Raw genomic sequence first — 19,700 nt, forward strand, 5'->3', positions numbered from 1 at the left:
TGTGTTGGATCTGCAGTTTTTCCTTGACTGTATGTGTGTCAGTCATCTTCCAGCTGCAGTTGTTGACAACGTGGGGTGATCCGTACTACATTGGCCTGAATGGACTGGAGTTCTATGACCAGAATGACCAGAAGATCCCGCTCAGTGACAACAGTATCCTCTTTGTGACATTTCTATTAATCTGAACTGAATGAAACTGCAACAGTGACATTTACACAGAACTGAATCAGTTTTAATTTAAAGGGGCAGTTCACCCAAAATTTAAACGCACTCACTGTTTACTCTCTATCAAGTGGCTCTAAACCTTTAAAGAGCCCATATTATACATGAAATAGGGTCATATCTTGGTTGTAAGGGTCTCCAACAACAGTCTAATATGCATGCAAGGTCAAAAAACACTTTCATGGTCTTATAATCTGCATTTATTTTTACCTAATTATCCCAGCGACTCCCGTATGAATCGTCCAGTGATTCATTTGTTCCCAAACCCCTCCTTAGCGCGAAGCTAATCTGCGCTGATTGGACCGATGACAGTCTGTCGCGATTGGTCGACTGCCTTCAGTCAGAGAGTGAAATGCCAAACAGCTAATCAGCAATATAGAAAGTAATCACAGTTCATACACGCTCGATAGTGTAGGCGTGGACTTTAGCTGCCACACACACACAAAAACACACACACACACATCCGGACGACAACGCTTCCGCCCGCACCTGCCGTGATATCCGTGATATTGCTAGACAGCCAGCTCCCGTCCCAAATTAAACCCGCTCCCGCGATTTATTCGGAAATTTATTAATGCAGACCTCTACCACGGAGCTCCGTTAACAAAGCAGCACGCGTCGCGTTTTTAACGTGACTTTGCACGCGAGAAGAGAATATAGCCAGTTAACCTGATACGGTACACACGGCTACAAGTAATAAATCACAACTAAATACATTTGCAAGCTAGAGTCAACGAGGCAACAACTTTAATCGCACGTACTTACACTTGAGAAATGGAGGAAGAAACTCATCCTGACGTCCATCAGTAAGTTACTCTTTACTGATCCTTCCTTTAACAAACGCTGATGAAGTATTCTTTGTAGCATGTAGTTTTCAGAAGTTTCCAGTAGTTAGCTTGGTTATAATGCTGAGGTTTCATCTCTGGGTAGAAATCGATAATATCCATCTGCAGTGTGACTTCAATCCACCGGCATGTTTGTGTGTGTGTGTTTGTGTGTGTGTGTGTGTGTGTGTGTGTGTCTGGGTTTCTGCGTCAGAGGGCGGGGCCTCAGGTTTGAAATCTCCCGGGTTTGCGCGTGCACGTGAATAACTTGGTTTTGTTCGTACGTCATGGCGAAACACCTGGGGCCTCATGTACGAAGACTTGCGTGGAAATCTTACTAAAACATTGCGTACGCACGAAGTTGTAAATGTGCGTACGCAGAAAAAAATTCAGATGTATGAAACACTGCGTACGCCGAATCCCACGCATATTCTTTTGTACATCTGAATGAACGTGAAACTGAGCGCAACATGCACGAGCGCAAAACCCCTCCCTGCCTCCTCCCCCGTATGAATATGCTAATGACTATGCTAATGGCAAAACCCAACGAAAAAGCAACGGCAAAAACAAGCAAAAAGAGAAACTTTGAACAGAATGTGAAATGGAGGTGCTGCTTTCAGAGGTAGACCGGAGAAAAGCGGTGTTATTTGCAAGTTTGTTCTCCGGAATTAACAACAAAAGAAAAAGAGTGGGAGAGTTTAGCTGATGCGGTTAACATAGTTGGGTCTGAACATCGCACTGAGTGCATTTAAAAAAGAAATAGTGTGGTTTATAACTGAAAAATGTTGCAATACCCTAAGCGGTCTCAGTGGCGCACCTCATAAGAAGCATGAGATCATGAACAGATATGCTCGAGCGTAAACTCGTCTCGAATCCAGCATCTGATGAAGTCTTTCTTCTTTTTTCCCCCACTACATATCAGATTTTGCCCACTATTTATCAAGAGAAAGACAAGTAGGAATCATCAATAAGTTTGTGCATCATATTTTATTTGCACATTTATTGAATGGAAATGTTTCTGATTCACGCATGCAAATTCATCTTCAGATAGTGTCTTTATAGCAATGTGTGTGCGGTAGATTGCTCAGATTACATTGGGAAAACAGGCGACTGCTGCAATTTGCGCTTTAATGTTTAGCTGGTCAACTGTATGGTATGGAAACCTTATATACCTGCTAGATGAACCCGTCTCATACAGCTGCCATTGCAAGGCTCAGACACTTTGTAGAGAAGAATTTAACACAACTGCCTCTAGGAGTCGCCAATGGAAATAAAACAGACACGCACAAAAAATGTGCGTACGCCTGCCAGAAAGCTGCTGTGAAGCTGCGCACATTCCCACATTCAGTTCATTGTTAGTAAATCCAAACGTGAGCGATTCTGAGCGTGAAACCTGGCGTAAGCAAAGTTTTTGTGCGTACGCAGCGTTGATACATGAGGCCCCTGATGACTCGGTATCAAGGCGGCTCGTTTGAAGCACTATGAGTCGACTCTTTTATAGATGAATCAACCGTTTTAAACACTGTACTCTTACAGATTTAAGCCTTAGCTGGATACTTCACTTCACTTAGAGCTGTGTTACACACTACATGGAGGGGAATTTTCAAAAACCCATAATATGGGCTCTTTAAAGTCCCCACGAAATCAAAACTAATCATGTTGATGTTGTTCCAAGGGAGTCGCTAGACCCAATTTACTGAGGCGCGTTCTTATTCTCAGATTGCGTCTTTCTGGGGTAATAGGCGTGGGTAGCACTTAACCACGCCCCTCCAGCTGTCAGTTTTGACAACAAACAGAAATGGTGAGCAGGAGGCGTCTGTTAGACTGTGATAACTCCCCCAAACCCTGTTCCCCAACTTTCTGAATGAAATGCCTACTTTACTACATCCAATCAGCTCGCAGTAGAGAAAAACAAGCCACGCCCACTGTTGTGTCATTTAATACACAATAATAGTAAATTTAAAAAATGGTAACAGCTTCTGGTTCATGCAGACTTTAAGTTTCTTTCTTTACAAGTTGAACACGAATGAGGATATTTTGAAGATGGCTGCAAACCTGTAACCATTGACTGCCATAGTATTAAAAACGAATACCATGAAAGTTAATGGTTGCCAGATCAGTGGTCTCAAATTCAATTCCCGGAGGGCTGCAGTTCTGCAGAGTTTAGCTCCAACCACTTCCAACTTACACCTGCTTAATAGTCTGCTGTAGTCTTGAACACCTTGATTAGTTGATCGGCTGTGTATGATTAGGTTTGGAGCAGGACTGTGCAGAGCTGCGGCCCTCCAGGAATCCATGTTTTTCAGACCCATGCTTTAAAACATCTTCCATTGTGTTCAACAGAAGAAACTCTAAAGGGTTTGAAATAAGTCAAGGATGAGTAAAGGAGGACCCAATCTTCATTTTTGGGTGAACTATGCCTTTATTAAAACTACAATACTCTCTATTCTGCCTGAATTGTTGGATGTTTTGATGGTATGTCATCTATGTTTATCTACTTTGACACCAATGTACATTGTGAAAAGCACTGTAGAAATCAAGGATAATTAAACACAAACACTAGGCAGCATGGTGGCTCAATGGATAGAACTGTGGCCACACAGCAAGAAGGTCGCTGCTTCGAGTCCTGGCTGGGTCAGTTGACATTTCTGTGTGGAGTTTGCATGTTTTGCCTGTGTTGGCGTGGGTTTCCTCCGGGTGCTCCGGATTCCCCTAGAGTCCAAACACATGTGCTATAGGGGAATAGATTAACTTAAATAGCTGTTGTGTATGAGTGTGTGTGTGTGTGTGAATGAGTGTGTATTGGTATTTTTCAGCATCCGCTGCATAAAACATATGCTGGAATAGTTGGTGGTTCATTTCGCTGTGGTGACCTTTGAAATATAGACCGAAGCCGAAGGAAAATTAATCACTAAATAAGCACAAACACATCACTCAACAAGACACTTTCTTAACGGTTTGTCTCACAGACATCTCTGCATTCCCTGACAGTGTGAATGTGTTGGATACTGTGTGTGGAGATGTTCGCACGCCAGATAAACTGATAGATGGAGTTAATAACACTCACGATGGCCGACACATGTGGCTGGCGCCGGTGCTGCCGGGACTGGTGAGAAATGTTGAGCTTTACTAAAACATCCTGGGAATCATCTGGAGTTTGTAAACTGTGGGGATGTAATGATTGACTGACTTCACAATCTGATTTGCTTACCATTTTATTTTTTATTTTTTTAAAGGGGACCTATTATGCTCCTATTAACAACATGTAAAATGCATCTCTGATGATCCTAGAGTGTGTAGTGAAGTTTCACCTCAAAATAAGCATACAAATAATGTGGTCTAACTCTCTGAAACAGACCCTTTTAGGCTTTGATACTAATTGGGGTGTTTTGGTGACTGTCGCTTTAAATTCAAATGAGTGTGCTCTTTTCAAAAGAGGGCGGAGCTACAAATGCCAGTGGGTCATAGTTGCAGATTCAAAACAGGACTAATGTTATCTGTGTGAAAACCGAAAATGTGAACGTCCGTCTCAGAATGTTTCAGTCTATGGAGACGGTTCATTTGTGCTTCATCTAAAACTCCTCAACTATCATCGAAATTTCGCTAGTCCTGGCTCCATTTGGAGCAAATATCAATTGAGGCCACTGTTAGCATGGCCAACAACAAAAAAAAAGGGTGTTTACAGCCTGGTACAAAAAACATTTTGGTTAATATAGCTGATATTACCCTTATGACAACTGTAAGGGGGTGAATTTCTTTATAACTCATCCGTTTCCTTTATATTAGGTTATATTAAGTTTGCATAATTAGGAGAGTGGCCACTTGAGTGACAGCTAGGTCTCACTTGTCGCTATCACCTCAGTTGATTCCGGCTGATTAGCTGCTGAACTCGGCTTGCACATCGTATTTTTGTGTTGTTTTAAGTGGCTTTACACAGTCAACTGCCTTTTGGAATTATTTCCTACAATTATCAGATGATAGAGCATGCTGTGTGCACTTAATTGTGCTCACAAACCATTCACATGGCCTCTATTTCCCAGGTTAGTGACACTATATACCATCTCTATAAATGCATTGGTCTTATTTAAGATTATTTATCATTTATATTTCTCTTTAGAGCTGTAATTCACTCCAGAATCTGACGGATTGATTAGCTGTAGGCTCTAGAACAGTCATCTGAAGCGTTGTCATACAGTGTTATGCTGGATTTCATCAGTAGTCTTGTATTTACTAACACAGACTATATCTGAAGTGTTTGGAAGTAATTTGCGTTTTCCTCCTGTTGAAAAACGTCATAAGAACAATGTTTAGTGGCTCAATGTATTACAGCAGTGTTTTTAAACATCTAAACTTGATTGGGTGACGTCACGGATACTACGTCCATATCTTTTACAGTCTATCAGTATACAGTTGTTTCTTTAGGAAATTGAATAACTAAATTGAAATTTAAAATGAACCCAAATAAGTCTCACAAATATATGAAATCTTTTCATATAAAAAAAAACCATGCCTGTGTTTTTTGCCAATTTAAATTGGAAAAAAGAGGCAGACACTGCATTTTAGTTATGATCTTAACAAAAATTCAGAATGGCCCGTTTTTAATCTAAACTAGATTATAATTTCTTAATTTGAAGCAAAATCAATAGTCTGACTTAAGTCTTGTGAAACTATTGGACTTGTACATAAATTATCTGAAGGATACAGCTGATGAGCTGAATGAGCTGCAGATTGAGTCTCTGCCAGCAGGAGACAGTTATGAACAGAAGTGATATCCTATGTCTTAGATTACGCCTGTAAACAAAGCAGCACTACACTCATCAACACCAATGTATCGTTCAGGGCTAAGATGAGCAGTAAATACCACAAACTTCAGTTCATTCATATAAACTTCTATTGCATCTTAACTAATTGTGTTAAGCTGCTGCTGCATTTTGTATCACATTTAAATGCAATTTCAACCAGTTTGCAGTTCATCATAATAGACTGCTTTTTAAGTCAAACGTGATCATAATGTGGTCTGTTGATTTCTCTCTTGTTTGTGTCTCTTCAGGTGAACCGTGTCTATGTCATCTTTGACCAGCCAATGACTGTGTCCATGATTAAATTATGGAACTATTCCAAAACACCTCAGAGAGGAGTGAAGGAGTTTGGGGTAAAACACACACACACACACACACACACACATACACACACACACACAAACAAACTATAATAATGTTTTAAGGCAACTTAGTTTTAATATACACTAACACTCATTAAGTGAGAATTAGTCTCTTACATTTCAGCAAGCGTTATTTATTTGCTGTGGTTGTTTTGCTAATTTATGGCACTTTGGTTAATTAAACTAACAGGTGATTCCTCAATGAGAGCTGATGGTATACAGTAGCTGTCAGATGTAGGAATTGTTGTCTCATCCTTCTGTTTTTCAGCTCTTGGTGGATGACCTGTTGGTGTATAACGGGATTTTGGAGTGTGTGAAGAACGTTTCACGAGGAATTCTGCCAACACTTGACCCTGTTGTTCCCTACCACACCATACTGTTCACAGACAACACACACATCACACACCGAGAGAAGAGCACAATCATCAGGTACTGTACACACACACACACACACACACAACACTTAACATTTTTGTGTTGCTCTTTTACTTCTGAGAAATCAAAGCTCAAGCTATTAAGGGCAAAATCTTTGGTTTGGTTAAGTAATAGAGTAGACGGACGGCTTTCTGTCCTTATTTTCATAGCCGTTTCAGGGAATTCTACTGACAAGGCTTCAAAACACTTACAGTTGTTTTGTTTGCAAGAGTGTTTGAGTCATAAGCTGTACAGGAATGCTCCACCTTCTAGAAAAAGGGGCGTGTGTGTGTGTGATCAGCTGATACCAAGTACCGATTCTGGTGCTTCAAGCATTATATAACTTTGCCATTGCATAAGCACTTTTTCCCTCACATAGGAGAATAAATTAAGGATGTTGCTTACATGTAATGGTCAGAAGCATTCATTCATTCATTTTCTTGTCTGCTTAGTCTCTTTATTAATTCGGGGTCGCCACAGCAGAATGAACCGTCAACTTATCCAGCACGTTTTTACTCAGCGGATGCCCTTCCAGCCGCAACCCATCTCTGGGAAATATCCACACACACATTCACACACACACACACACACACACACACACACGCACACACACACACACACACACACACTCATACACTAGGGACAATTTTGCCTACTTTGTCACCATGTCTTTGGACTGTGGGGGAAACTGGAGCACCCGGAGGAAACCCACGCGAACGCAGGGAGAACATGCAAACTCCACACAGAAACGCCAACTGAGCCGAGGTTCAACCCGCGACCTTCTTGCTGTGAGGCGACAGCACTACCTACTGCGCAGTCGCCTGGTCAGAAGCAGCTTTACATAAAAATATTAGATAAAACAGACAGAAACAATGGTAAGACAAATTACTGACAATGCAATTTGGAAACACTGCTCACGTGCTGTAGCGCTGTGGATGTATAACCCAGGGTGTAAACTCATAAACAAACAATCGGCATCATGAGTTTGGCCAGACCAGCGAGAACCAATCAAGTCGTGAAATGTGATTATAGCTATCTTCGGCTGATCGATCGGAGTATGCCTAATATATATATATATATATATGTATGTATGTGTGTGTGTGTGTGTGTGTGTGTGTGTGTGTGTGTGTGTGTGTGTGTAGATATATATATATATATATATATATATATATATATATATATATATATATATATATATATATATAGGGGCAGCACAGTGCGTAGTACAGTTGCCTCACAACAAGAAGGTCACTGTTTCAAGCCTCGGCTGGGTCAGTTGGCATTTCTGTGTCCTCCCTGTGTTGGTGTGGGTTTCCACCGGGTGCTCCGGTTTCCTCCGAACACATGCGCTATAGGAGAATTGATTAACTAAATTATCCATATTGAATGTGTTTGAATAGTGATGGGTTGCGGCTGGTAGGGCATCCGCTGCGTAAAACATATGCTGGATAAGTTGGCGGTTCATTCCACTGTGACGATCCCAGATTAATAAAGGGACTAAGCCGAAAAGAAAATGAATGTATGAATGAATGAATATATATATAATAAGAGCTCTTTATAAATGTTCTCTATTGCTGTATAAAGATAGCCTGTAAAAAAAATTCATTTCTGTTTTTAAGTTTGTACAGCAGGCTTATAAATGGGTTGAACACACACACACACACACGCACACTCACACACACACACACACACACACACACACATTTTTTATGAGAACACTCACACACAAACACAACTGGTGTTGACTGACTCATTGTTTGGCCTGAGGCTAAACAGACCAGATGACTGTGTGTGTGTGTGTGTGTGTGTGTGTGTGTGTGTGTGTGTGTGTGTGTGTGTGTGCGTGTGCGTGTGAGTGTGTGTGTGTGTGTGTTCCTGTGTTTTTAATTAACTATATTTTCACTTTTATCCGGCCTGTGGTTCACTTTCATGCTGCATTTTTTTCCCATGATGCATTTTGTGTTGATGCAAACAAGCCTACAGTGAAACTCTCTCATAAAATGCCTGTGGTTACAGCAATCATGTGGAGGACCAGGATGTGAAACTGACCAATGAGAATCAGATCATTCACCAGCACAGGAAGAAACAGACGGCAGATCCAGGTGACAAAATCATGCGCTTCAGTTCTTAAATGTGAAGCTACCTTAAACCAAACGTCATGGCAAAGAAATGTGGTTATTAATAGTGTTGATATCTTTTGTTTGTTCTTAGCTCTGCGGCCTAAAACCTGCATGACAGAAGTGCGGAAACACGGAAAGCAGCGATACTGAGAGGCAGAAGGCAGAGGTTATGAACGCAGGTTTCCTTTCTCTTTTCCCCTTTGGGAATATTTTGGAAAACTCAGTGACCTCAACACACACACACACACACACACCAACTGTATTATGAAGCTGTATATTTGTTATATATTTGATATTGTTGTTGTTGTATTATACTTTACAGTTGTCTTTTTCTAAAATAAGTGTCCTTTCAAGCACATCCAGATTTTTGGAGGGAAGTAAAAGCATCATGATGCACGCCGCTACATTTCTGTTCATGTGAGTTACACTTGTGCTTGAATGAATTTATATCTACAGCCACATTTGAGATATTCCAGCTGTATAATGGTGTCGAAATTTACAATAATTCAGATTTACACACTATTTTTCACAGATCACTCACTACAAGCACAGATATTATGCAAATGCTGCCAGTTTACCTCATATTGAATCTACTATACTTATTATTATTATTATTAAATATCACGTATATCTCAATTGTTTGTTTGACCCTGCTTTTTTATTTTTATTTTAACTTGAGCAGAATATTGTTTGTAGATTAGTTTGATGCTTCTAATGTTGCAGAAATCATTCACAATTGAGCCTTTTCTGTCATACATTCTTAACTACACACTTGCTTTAATGCAGATTAATCCTAATCCTTCAGCTAACTGGACCGTCAGTAGGGATTTATATTTGTTTTCCCCATTGGAAGGCTGGTTTTTATCAGCACCATAATCTGTTGTTGATCATAACTCGCTTTTGAAATGTTTATAGAATCATATATATACACCCACCGGCCACTTTATTAGGTACACCTGTCTAACTGCAAATTTCTAATCAGCCAATCACATGGCAGCAACTCAATGCATTTAGGCATGTAGACATGGTCAAGAGGATCTGCTGCAGTTTAAACTGAGCATCAGAATGAGGAAGAAAGGGGATTTAAGTGACTTTGAACGTGGCATGGTTGTTGCTGCCAGACGGGCTGCTCTGAGTAGTTCAGAAACTGCTGATCTACTGGGATTTTCACGCACAACCATCTCTAGGGTTTACAGAGAATGATGCAAAAGAGTAAATATCCAGTGAGCGGCAGTTCTGTGGGCGCAAATGCCTTGTTGATGCCAGAGGTCAGAGGAGAATGGCCAGACTGGTTCCAGCTGATAGAAAGGCAACAGTAACTCAAATAAGCACTCGTTACAACCGAGCTCTGCAGAAGAGCATCTCTGAACACACAACACGTCCAACCTTGAGGCGGATGGGCTACAGCAGCAGAAGACCACACCGGGTGCCGCTCCTGTCAGCTAAGAACAGGAAACTGAGGCTACAATTCACAAGAGAAGATTGGAGAAACGTTGCCTGCTCTGATGAATCTCCATTTCTGCTGCCACATTCGTATGGTCGGGTCAGAATTTGACGTCAACAACATGAAAGCATGGATCCATCCTGCCTTGTATCAGCGGTTCTGGATATTTTCTTGACACACTTTGGGCTCATTAGCACTAATTGAGCATCGTGTCAACGCCACAGCCTACCAGAGTATTGCTGTTGACCATGTCCAGCCCTTTATGAGCACAGTGTCTCCATCTTCTGATGGCTACTTCCAGCAGGATAACACCATGTTATAAAGCGTGAATCATCTCAGGCTGGTTTCTTGAACATGGCGATGAGTTCACTGTGCTCAAATGGCCTCCACAGTCACCAGATTTCAATCCAATAGAGCACTTTTGGGATGTGTTGGAACGGGAGATTGGCATCGTGGATGTGCAGCCGACAAATCTGCAGCAACTGAGTGATGCTATCATGTCAATATCTCTGAGGAATATTTCCAGTAGCTTGTTGAATCTCTGCTATAAAGGATTAAGGCAGTTCTGAAGGCAAAAAAGGGTCCAAGTAAGATGTACCTAATAAAGTGGCCGAGTTAGTGTCCAGGTAAGTCACTAAACAGCTGAACAGTAAGAGATTGCCATACTACATATTAAGTAACATGTTATTTAGCTCCTAGATCACTAGTTTACTAGCTATTTATACTACAAGGATATTAAAGCTTGATTGATTGGCTGATGAACATTCTAAGGCGTCATTCTAGCGCATTAATCATTTGATGATGTGTTAAATTAAATCACAATCCAGCCCCTATGCTTTACTATTATCTGTTAAACCACTTGACGTTTTTAATGCAACAAAGTTTTTAGTCTGATCACTAGTCATTTAAAATATATTTACAATTTTTAGAGCTGTTGAATGCTTGATTCTGATTGGCTGATGAGCGCTCTATAAGGTTATTTTCAGATATACGCACAGCTAAAGTAGTCCCGACAGGTTGTGAGCGCATTACAGCTCTGTATCACTACACTGAATGAGTTATTGTAGTCGTGACAAAAACACAACAGAAGGCTTAGGAGGAGATGTGGAAGAAACTAGTGCTACACACAGGACCAGTTTGAGGACAAAAACCTGACTAATGTCTCAAATACTTCATCTAATATGTAAATATTAATAGTCAGAAATAATTTACTCAGTATCATGGCTGCTTCTCCACCTCAGATGTGCAATATTTTTGCATTAGTTCAACAGCCTGTTGTTTGGTGACGAATATTTGATGTGTTTTGTTGTTGTTGTGGTACGCAGATGAATGTTCAAATTTCGGACTCCATAAAAAAGCCATCAGGACAGAATCAACATTTCAGTGCCTGAGATTTTAATGCAGATTCTGCAACACTTTCATTTAAATAAGGAATGACGTTAACAATCGGCCTCGTCCTCCAGACTGACAGGTGCATTTATGAACCAACATTAATAAGGCCCCGTTCAGCTGGAGAGAGACGTGTCCACAGACAGATGCGTTTCGGTTCCCCTGATGCGCTTTCACCTTCAGATCTTCCCTGGGAAATTTCCTTCTTCCCTCTGGGTGTCCCATTTCTCGATCTGAGCGACACACAAACATGTTAAAGTTATGGTTCATCCTAGAATTGAAGTTTGCTCACTATTTACTCACACTCAAGTGGTTCTAAACCTTTCTACATTAAGTTAAACACAAAAGAAGATATTTTGAAGAATGCTGGAAACCTATTGACTTCCATAATAGGAAAAACAAATACTATAGAAGTCAATGGTTACAGGTTTCCAGCATTCTTCAAAATATCTTCTTTTGTGATCTGCAGAAGATAGAAACTCATAAATGTTTGTGATTAATGATGACAGAATGTTCATTTTTGGGTGAGCTTTCATTTTTAAGAGCCTGCATCAATCAGGTGATTATGACAATGTGGATGATGGGATGTTTACCCAGGACAGAGGGCAGAGCGATTTGTAGACCCGCTTGTACCAGTCACATGGGGCTGTATCTACACCTTTGGCATCCAGAGCTTTTTGGCATCGGTGATAATCTGGCAAAAATAAATCATTATTATATCATTAATGCATCTTGAAGATGGGTCTAAACAATAAACAGACGCCATTTCACACTTATTGGTTCTAAATATTCATTAATATTACTGAATTAATAGTATTTTACTTTAATTACTAATTATTAAAGAAAATTGGCCTCATTTATAAATTGTAGCTTATTTTCTGAACCTGGAGTGGAAACGTTTGCTTTATTAGTATCATGAACACTTCAAATTTTAGTAATTTGTATGTTTTTTGTGAATGTTTTAAGCTACATTTGATAAAATGCTCACTTGTATTATTTGAATGATTATCATTTTCAAGGGAGGTTGAAATAAAAATAGTTTATAACATTATAAAGTGGTCACACTCACTTTTGAGCAACCGAATCAGTTCATAAATTTTTAAAATGACACACCTGGAATTGTCCAGCAGTTGTTTCGCACAGATGTATACTAATAATTAACCACAAATAACAATCCTGATCTATAATGTATTCTGTATATATGTATATTTATACAACAGTTCTGCCTGGTTCTCCAATCTGATTTGCTGATAGTCGTGTGATATTCTGCATACTCTTACAGTCTCTTCACCCTTCTGTATTACTTCGCCAAACAGAGTGACATTACGGGAATAATCTCACTATAGTTTGGCAAATATTGCAGCTGTTGTACAACATAATGTACTTCTGAGGCGAAAATAGTTGTTAAGATTGCAACTATGCAGTTTATTCATAAGCATAGTGCCTATTTTAAATATTAATAATTTTAGTGGCCATCAGCCGGTCATACTGAGCAAAGACGGTTGATGCTCTGCCACAAGATGGCGACAGAGACTGCATAATAAGCCCTTACAGGAGAAAAACTCAGCGTAATTTCAAACTACAGCTTAACAAATCATTATAGAACAGGTAAGTGACACTCTCAGTCGATCTCTCTCTTGTGTATGTTGTAGTGCTGTATTTATACCATAGTAATCTGCTAGTGTTTGCTTTGGCTTTTTCAGGGTTTATTATTGTGATCTTCTGATTGCAACAGAGAAATATTGGGAAACTCAGTAGACTGATGGCAATTCATGCGGTTCAGCCTTATCTTAAAATGTGAGCAAAATCAGCTGTTTTGTCATCGCTTTAGACATTACGCTAGAGAATCATTCAAACACTAGCTCTAAAGTGACATTTGTGAATGAGCAACCGTTTCTGCTGGTCTGACGTCAGCTGCAGATGTGAATGAAAGGCGGAAGAAAGTAGTTCCTCTTACAAAAGGGTTTTTAGACTCTGTGTTTGATTTTATTTTTTATATACATGATTATGCAGTTGAACTGTTGTATAAACGCAATATAACACGAGTAGCGGTGCGATATGGCTGTATATCAGCACTGGTGGGACACTATGGCATTCAGCCTGCGTCCTCGAGCCAATCACCAGTGCATATACAGCCAAGTCGCACTGCTACTCGTGTGATATTGCTCATATATTATATGTCAACATGAAGAAATACTATAGTATTTTATAGCAAACATGAGTTGCTTTAATAAAGAATATTATACTGTGTATAAATAGTTTTTACAACCCTTGGTTAATAAATACTCTCAACATACTGTAGTATTAACTATATTATACTCATAAACGGTTATAAATACTGTAGTTTTTACAACAGTAAGCTGAGATTTATTGCAGTATAATGTACACTTGTAATTTGTTTATATTACTAAAATTGCTGTATTACTATAGCAAGTATAGAACTACCACAACAGATTATTTTAAGTACTTTAAATACTATAGTGTTTTAAACCATACTATAGTAAAGTCCTTGAACTATAGTATTTACTAGTGTTTTAAAACCATACTATAGTAAAGTACCTGAATTATAATATTTACTAGAGTGTTTTTAAACCATACTATAGTAAAGTACCTAAACTATAGTATTTACTAGTGTTTTTAAACCATACTTTAGTAAAATACCTGAATTATAATATTTACTAGAGTGTTTTAAACCATACTTTAGTAAAGTACCTGAATTATAATATTTACTACAGTGTTTTTAAACCATACTATAGTTAAGTACCTAAACTATAGTATTTACTAGTGTTTTAAACCATACTTCAGTAAAATACCTGAATTATAATATTTATCAGTGTTTTTAAACCATACTATAGTAAAGTACCTAAACTATAGTATTTACTAGTGTTTTTAAACCATACTTTAGTAAAGTACCTGAATTACAATATTTACTACAGTGTTTTTAAACCATACTATAGTTAAGTACCTAAACTATAGTATTTACTAGTGTTTTAAACCATACTATAGTAAAATACCTGAATTATAATATTTACTAGAGTGTTTTAAAGCATACAATAGTAAAGTACCTGAATTATAATATTTACCAGTGTTTTTAAACCATACTATAGTAAAATACCTGAATTATAATATTTACTACAGTGTTTTTAAACCATACTATAGTAAAGTACTTGAACTATAGTATTTACTAGTGTTTTAAACCATACTACAGTACTTGAAATATAATATTTACTAGATATTGTTTTGTATGGTTGTGTAAAACTACTAAAATATACTGAACTATTAACACTTCAATGTATTTCAGTATATTTAAGGAGTTTTTCACAACCACATGAAAACACACTATAGTATTTTAAAACAATACTATAGTAAAGTAGTAGTATGGTAAAGTTTCTTCTGTTAAAGAAGATATTTTAATTAAAGATACAAACCAGTAACCATTGACTTCCATAGTAAAAAAAGCAAATACAATAGATGGCCAGTGCTTACAGGTTTACAACATTGTTCAAAATATCTCCTTTTCAACAGATGTTTAAAGCGAGTAAGCGGACAGCAAATAATGACAGAATTTTCATATTTGGGTGAACTATCCCTTTAAGATCAATAATTGTGATTGATAAATAAATGCTCATTTCTACTGAACTCACCCAGGTAATTCTGCCAGCAGTTCCTCGTCTGGTTCTGGTTCGGGAAGCGGGCATCGAAGGGCGCCGTGCGGTAGTTCTCCAGCTTCTGCTTGATATCCTCTGCCATGACGCTCCCTTTAAGAGACACACATCCACATTACTGCATTCTCATGAAAAAGACATCCCATATCAACAGAAAACCGGCTTAAGATCCCGCTTCTGTTAGCGTTTCAAGCTTCAAAATAATGCGAAAAACATCTGAAGGACGATTTACAACTCCCTGCAAGGGCATTTCAGGGGAAAATGTCCATATATGACCATAACTGCATCAGAATGTGCTTCACTTTAAGAATGAAAGAACATCAGTGTAATATAATATACTATAACATGTATATTCACCACTGTGGTGATACATATTCAGCTCAGCTAGGCCATATAGTGACTATGCGTACGTGACGATTTCACAACTATGACTTATGATATATGATTATTACGCGCATCTAACGCATCATATTTCATATATTACTCAATGTGAGTACTTATTAGTAGTGCTACATTAAATACAAATGCTATAAGCGATGCATTTGGCGTAATGACAATCACATTGTTACATACTTTCGCTTTTACAATGAGAATCAATTTCCTTTCCCTCAGTGAATAAAAGCCCGTCGGTGTTTAGTTTCCACGCGCATTGCTGTAAGGATGATCATAATAAGGTGTTTTTACCTGTGTGATGTGAGGCGGCTGCTGATCTGAGTGACTTTAGTTCAGTGACACACAATCCTCATCCACTTGCCGAGTGTGTGTGTGCTAGTAAGTGCACTTGAGCGCTGGCGTGCAGTCCTTTACACACGGTATGGCGGACTCAGGTCACATTGAAACGACAGATGCGATATGTGTAGGATGCGATGCACTTCATCTGACAGACACCAGGCGCCCTCATACATGCACGAGCGTTATGCTTAAATGCATATAGCTTTAAATAAGTGTAATTATGGGCTTTTTAATGTGCATTAGTGTGACCTTCAGAAATGCGGGATATGTCATCATATCCGGAAAAAGCATTGTTGTGTGCACTACAGCAGGTTAATGATTAACAGGTTATGATGTTTGCGTGATTGTAGTCCAAAGATCTCAATATGTACGTTTTTGGGGGATAATTAATAACCCAACAAGAAAAATAGGCTACTGTTGTAATTTATGGTAGTATTTTTAATTCATACAACTAATATACAAGACTAGGTTAATGAATACTATAACATAGGATTTTAGTCAGGGTGTAATTTACAGGGGGGTTTGTGGGGGATTGAACCCCCTAATTAAAGCATGATCACCCTTGAAGGACATCAAAACAATAGGTATCCCTGCTGAAAAATCCAGCTTAAACCAGCCTAGGCTGGTTGGCTGGTTTTAGCTGGTCGACCAGGCTGGTTTTAGAGGGGTTTTGGCCATTTCCAGGCTGGTTTCCAGCTATTTCCAGTCTGGTCTTAGCTGGTCAGGCTGGAAAATGACCAGCCAAATCCAGCTAAAACCAGCTTGACCAGCCTGGTTTAAGCTGGATATAGCTGGTTTTGGCTGGACTCCCAGCTTGGCTAGGCTGGTCAAGCTGGTTTTAGCTGGTCATCTCCCAGCCTGACCAGCTAAGACCAGGCTGGAAATGGCTGGAAACCAGCCTGGAAGTGGCCAAAACCCCTCTAAAACCAGCCTGGTCGACCAGCTAAAACCAGCCAACCAGCCTAGGCTGGTTTAAGCTGGATTTTTCAGCAGGGATGGGGGGTCAGCCCTTTAATAGTATAGTAAGAAATAGCTTTCTCTGATTCATATGTTAATTATTAATAGCTAAAATGTATTATATAAATAAACATTTGACCGCCCTCCCCTATAACAGGCTATACCATTGTGAATGCTAGGAAAATATCCCTCAACAGTCTGAAACTGGAGTTCTAGAGCACCAGTAGACATCTCAAGTGTTCACAAAACACGTTTCTTGTAAAATAGCTGTTTATATCTGCATGTAGCATTAAAAAAAAGAAAATTAGACGCATCATTTATATAGTCTGACCTACAGTAACCTCTAAAATAGTCACCAAATATCCCTCAAAACACTGAAAACATGAACATTTTATTATTAAAATAGTTGTAATTCAAATATATACATACATTTGATTCACTGAAGCATGTATTACTACCAAACAAATGCACACCCACCTCCAGATCATCAGTATATACTTCACACAAGTTATAGTGAAGAGATAAACTAATAAATACTGTAGTATACTTTAATTTTACGACAGTAACTCCTAATAAATACTGTTATAAAAATAGTATATTATATAGTTATAGAAAACTTATACAGCATTGGAAAATGTGTTTACAGTTGTTGTATTAGCAACTGTAGAATCACCACAACAGATTAAATGATGTACTTTACTATGGTATGGTTCAAAAACACTAGAGTATTTACAAGACGCATGCTACACCATACTGTGGTATTGATGTGAACTGTTAACATAATAAATACCGTAGTATACTTTAGTTTTTACTTCAGTAAATACTCATAATTACTGTTATAGTCTATTATAGTTGTTGAAAACTAGTATAGTATTGGAAACTATTGTGTTTGTAGTTGTTGCATTACTATAGTAATTATTATTAATTATAATTAGTTTACAAATGGTTCAAAAACACTAGAGTATTTACCAGACTTAGTTAATGAAAGCTACAACATACTGTAGTGTTATAGTGAACCGATAAACTAATAAATACTGTAGTATACTTTAAATTTTACTACAGTAAATCCAATATATACTGTTTTTAAAATATTATATTATATGGTTGTAGAAAACATAATAAACAGTATTGGCAAAAGTGTTTGTAACTGGTGTATTAGCAATGGCAGAATTACAACATATTAAATGAGGTACGTTACTATAGTATGGTTCAAAAACACTAGAGTATTTACAACTTGGTTAATACATAGCATACTGTGGTTATTATTGTGAACTGATGGGCTGTAATAAATACTGTGGTATACTTTATTATTACTGTAGTGAAAAAAACGTAGTAGGCAATATTGGGAAATGTGTTTATAGCTGTTGTATTAGCAACTATAGAATTACCGCAACAGATTAAATGAGGTACGTTACTATAGTATGGTTCAAAAACACTAGAGTGTTTAAAAAAGATGGATGGATGGATGGACGAACAGATGGACTGATTGATTGATTGATTGATTGATTGAATTATTAATTTAATTCAGAAATTGCAGCAGTATCCACAAATAAGTATAGATTAAAACAATAGCAAAACTAAATAAATACACCCATAGTCAGAATATATACACATCTGATTACATATACCTATATGAACATATATATTCAGTGATATACATCAATCACACACACACACACACAAACACAAACATTATAAAATAAAAAAACAAGATAATTAATGGCATACTGTGGTGTTATTGTGAAGTAATAAATTGTAGTAAATACTGTGGTATACTTAAGTTTTTTTACAGCAGTAAATACTAATAAATACTGTGGTATAATTTGGTTTTTTTTTAAATGTGGTAGCACAGTACTGGGAAATGTGTATATAGTAGCATTATCATGCAGAATTACAACAACAGATTAACACATGTACATTACTATAGTATGCTTCAAAACACTAGAGTATTTACAATAGATTACTGTGGTATTTTATTCATGTACATTTCTTCTGGTTTGAGTGCAATATAAGCATTGTGACTTTGAAAAATAAGTGACTGGAGTTAAATGTAAAACTAGCTAAAGACGTTGCACGTGTCTGAGTCCATTAATAGTTCCAGCATCACCTGCAGGGCTGTTTTCAGGAATCCTGCAGCCTCTATATATAAGCCCAGTGTGTGGCTTTTTGTCATTTAAATGGACCAGGGTTCAGTCATTCCTATCTAAAGCCCTGAGTGCTGTGATAAATGGAAAGTATTTTGATTGTCTATTTTGGCATGGAGCAGGTCAGATGCTATCAAATAACAACCATAGCATTCCTATGCTATTCACACCGCACGCCGATCACATTCAAGACCAGAGTAAAGGGAAGTAGATATAGTAAATATTCTGTGACAGTAATTTTCCTGGTATCAGTACGTCACTATTCATTTTTCTGACAAATTACTTTTACTCATATCAGTTTTACACAAATATCAGTATTTTCTACTTATAGCATTCGTTATAATGTGTTTGTTGGCACAATCTATATTATTTCTTGTATTTTCTTTGCCTTTTTGATGCAATCTTCAGCTTTTTGAGAAGTATTGCTGGACAACACTGCAGAGTGATGTTGCTTAGCTTCTTTCCTGCTAAAATAAAGACATCAAAATGATGTATGTGAGGTTTTTGTATTAATGTATAAGATGTGTGGTCTAGTCATTAGTGTGAAACTAAAACAGGCAGTAGTAACGGATATGTTTTTACATACACATACACATGTGAAGCCGTAATTTATTACGTTTACATGTGT

General features: G+C 38.0%; 2 protein-coding genes across 10 annotated transcripts in view; one reads left to right on the top strand and one right to left on the bottom strand.

The window, feature by feature from the left end:
• katnip (katanin interacting protein) overlaps positions 1-19,700 on the top strand; it is a 1,410,884-nt gene that overhangs the window by 49,946 nt on the left and 1,341,238 nt on the right. For 5 of the 9 annotated variants that reach the window (XM_087309978.1, XM_087309975.1, XM_087309977.1 and 2 more), the window contains 6 exons: positions 43-153; positions 4,016-4,155; positions 6,097-6,198; positions 6,476-6,636; positions 8,638-8,723; positions 8,833-9,377. In XM_087309978.1, the coding sequence (XP_087166104.1) occupies positions 43-153; positions 4,016-4,155; positions 6,097-6,198; positions 6,476-6,636; positions 8,638-8,723; positions 8,833-8,891 (659 nt within the window). In that variant the 3' untranslated portion in view covers positions 8,892-9,377. Of the gene's footprint in view, positions 1-42; positions 154-4,015; positions 4,202-6,096; positions 6,199-6,475; positions 6,637-8,637; positions 8,724-8,832; positions 9,378-19,700 lie in introns of those variants that run through there. The other 4 variants (XM_087309976.1, XM_087309980.1, XR_015525275.1 and 1 more) reach the window with 3 other exon arrangements.
• Positions 11,558-16,086, bottom strand: cox6b1 (cytochrome c oxidase subunit 6B1). The gene is given in 4 exon segments (NM_001002695.3): positions 11,558-11,807; positions 12,168-12,268; positions 15,219-15,332; positions 15,924-16,086. Coding segments are annotated over 3 exon segments (261 nt in total). The 5' UTR covers positions 15,325-15,332; positions 15,924-16,086; the 3' UTR covers positions 11,558-11,753.

The sequence above is a fragment of the Danio rerio genome, chromosome 24 (assembly GCF_052040795.2).
Source record: "Danio rerio strain M-AB ecotype USA chromosome 24, GRCz13ab, whole genome shotgun sequence".
In the NCBI taxonomy this organism is placed as follows: Eukaryota; Metazoa; Chordata; class Actinopteri; order Cypriniformes; family Danionidae; genus Danio; species Danio rerio.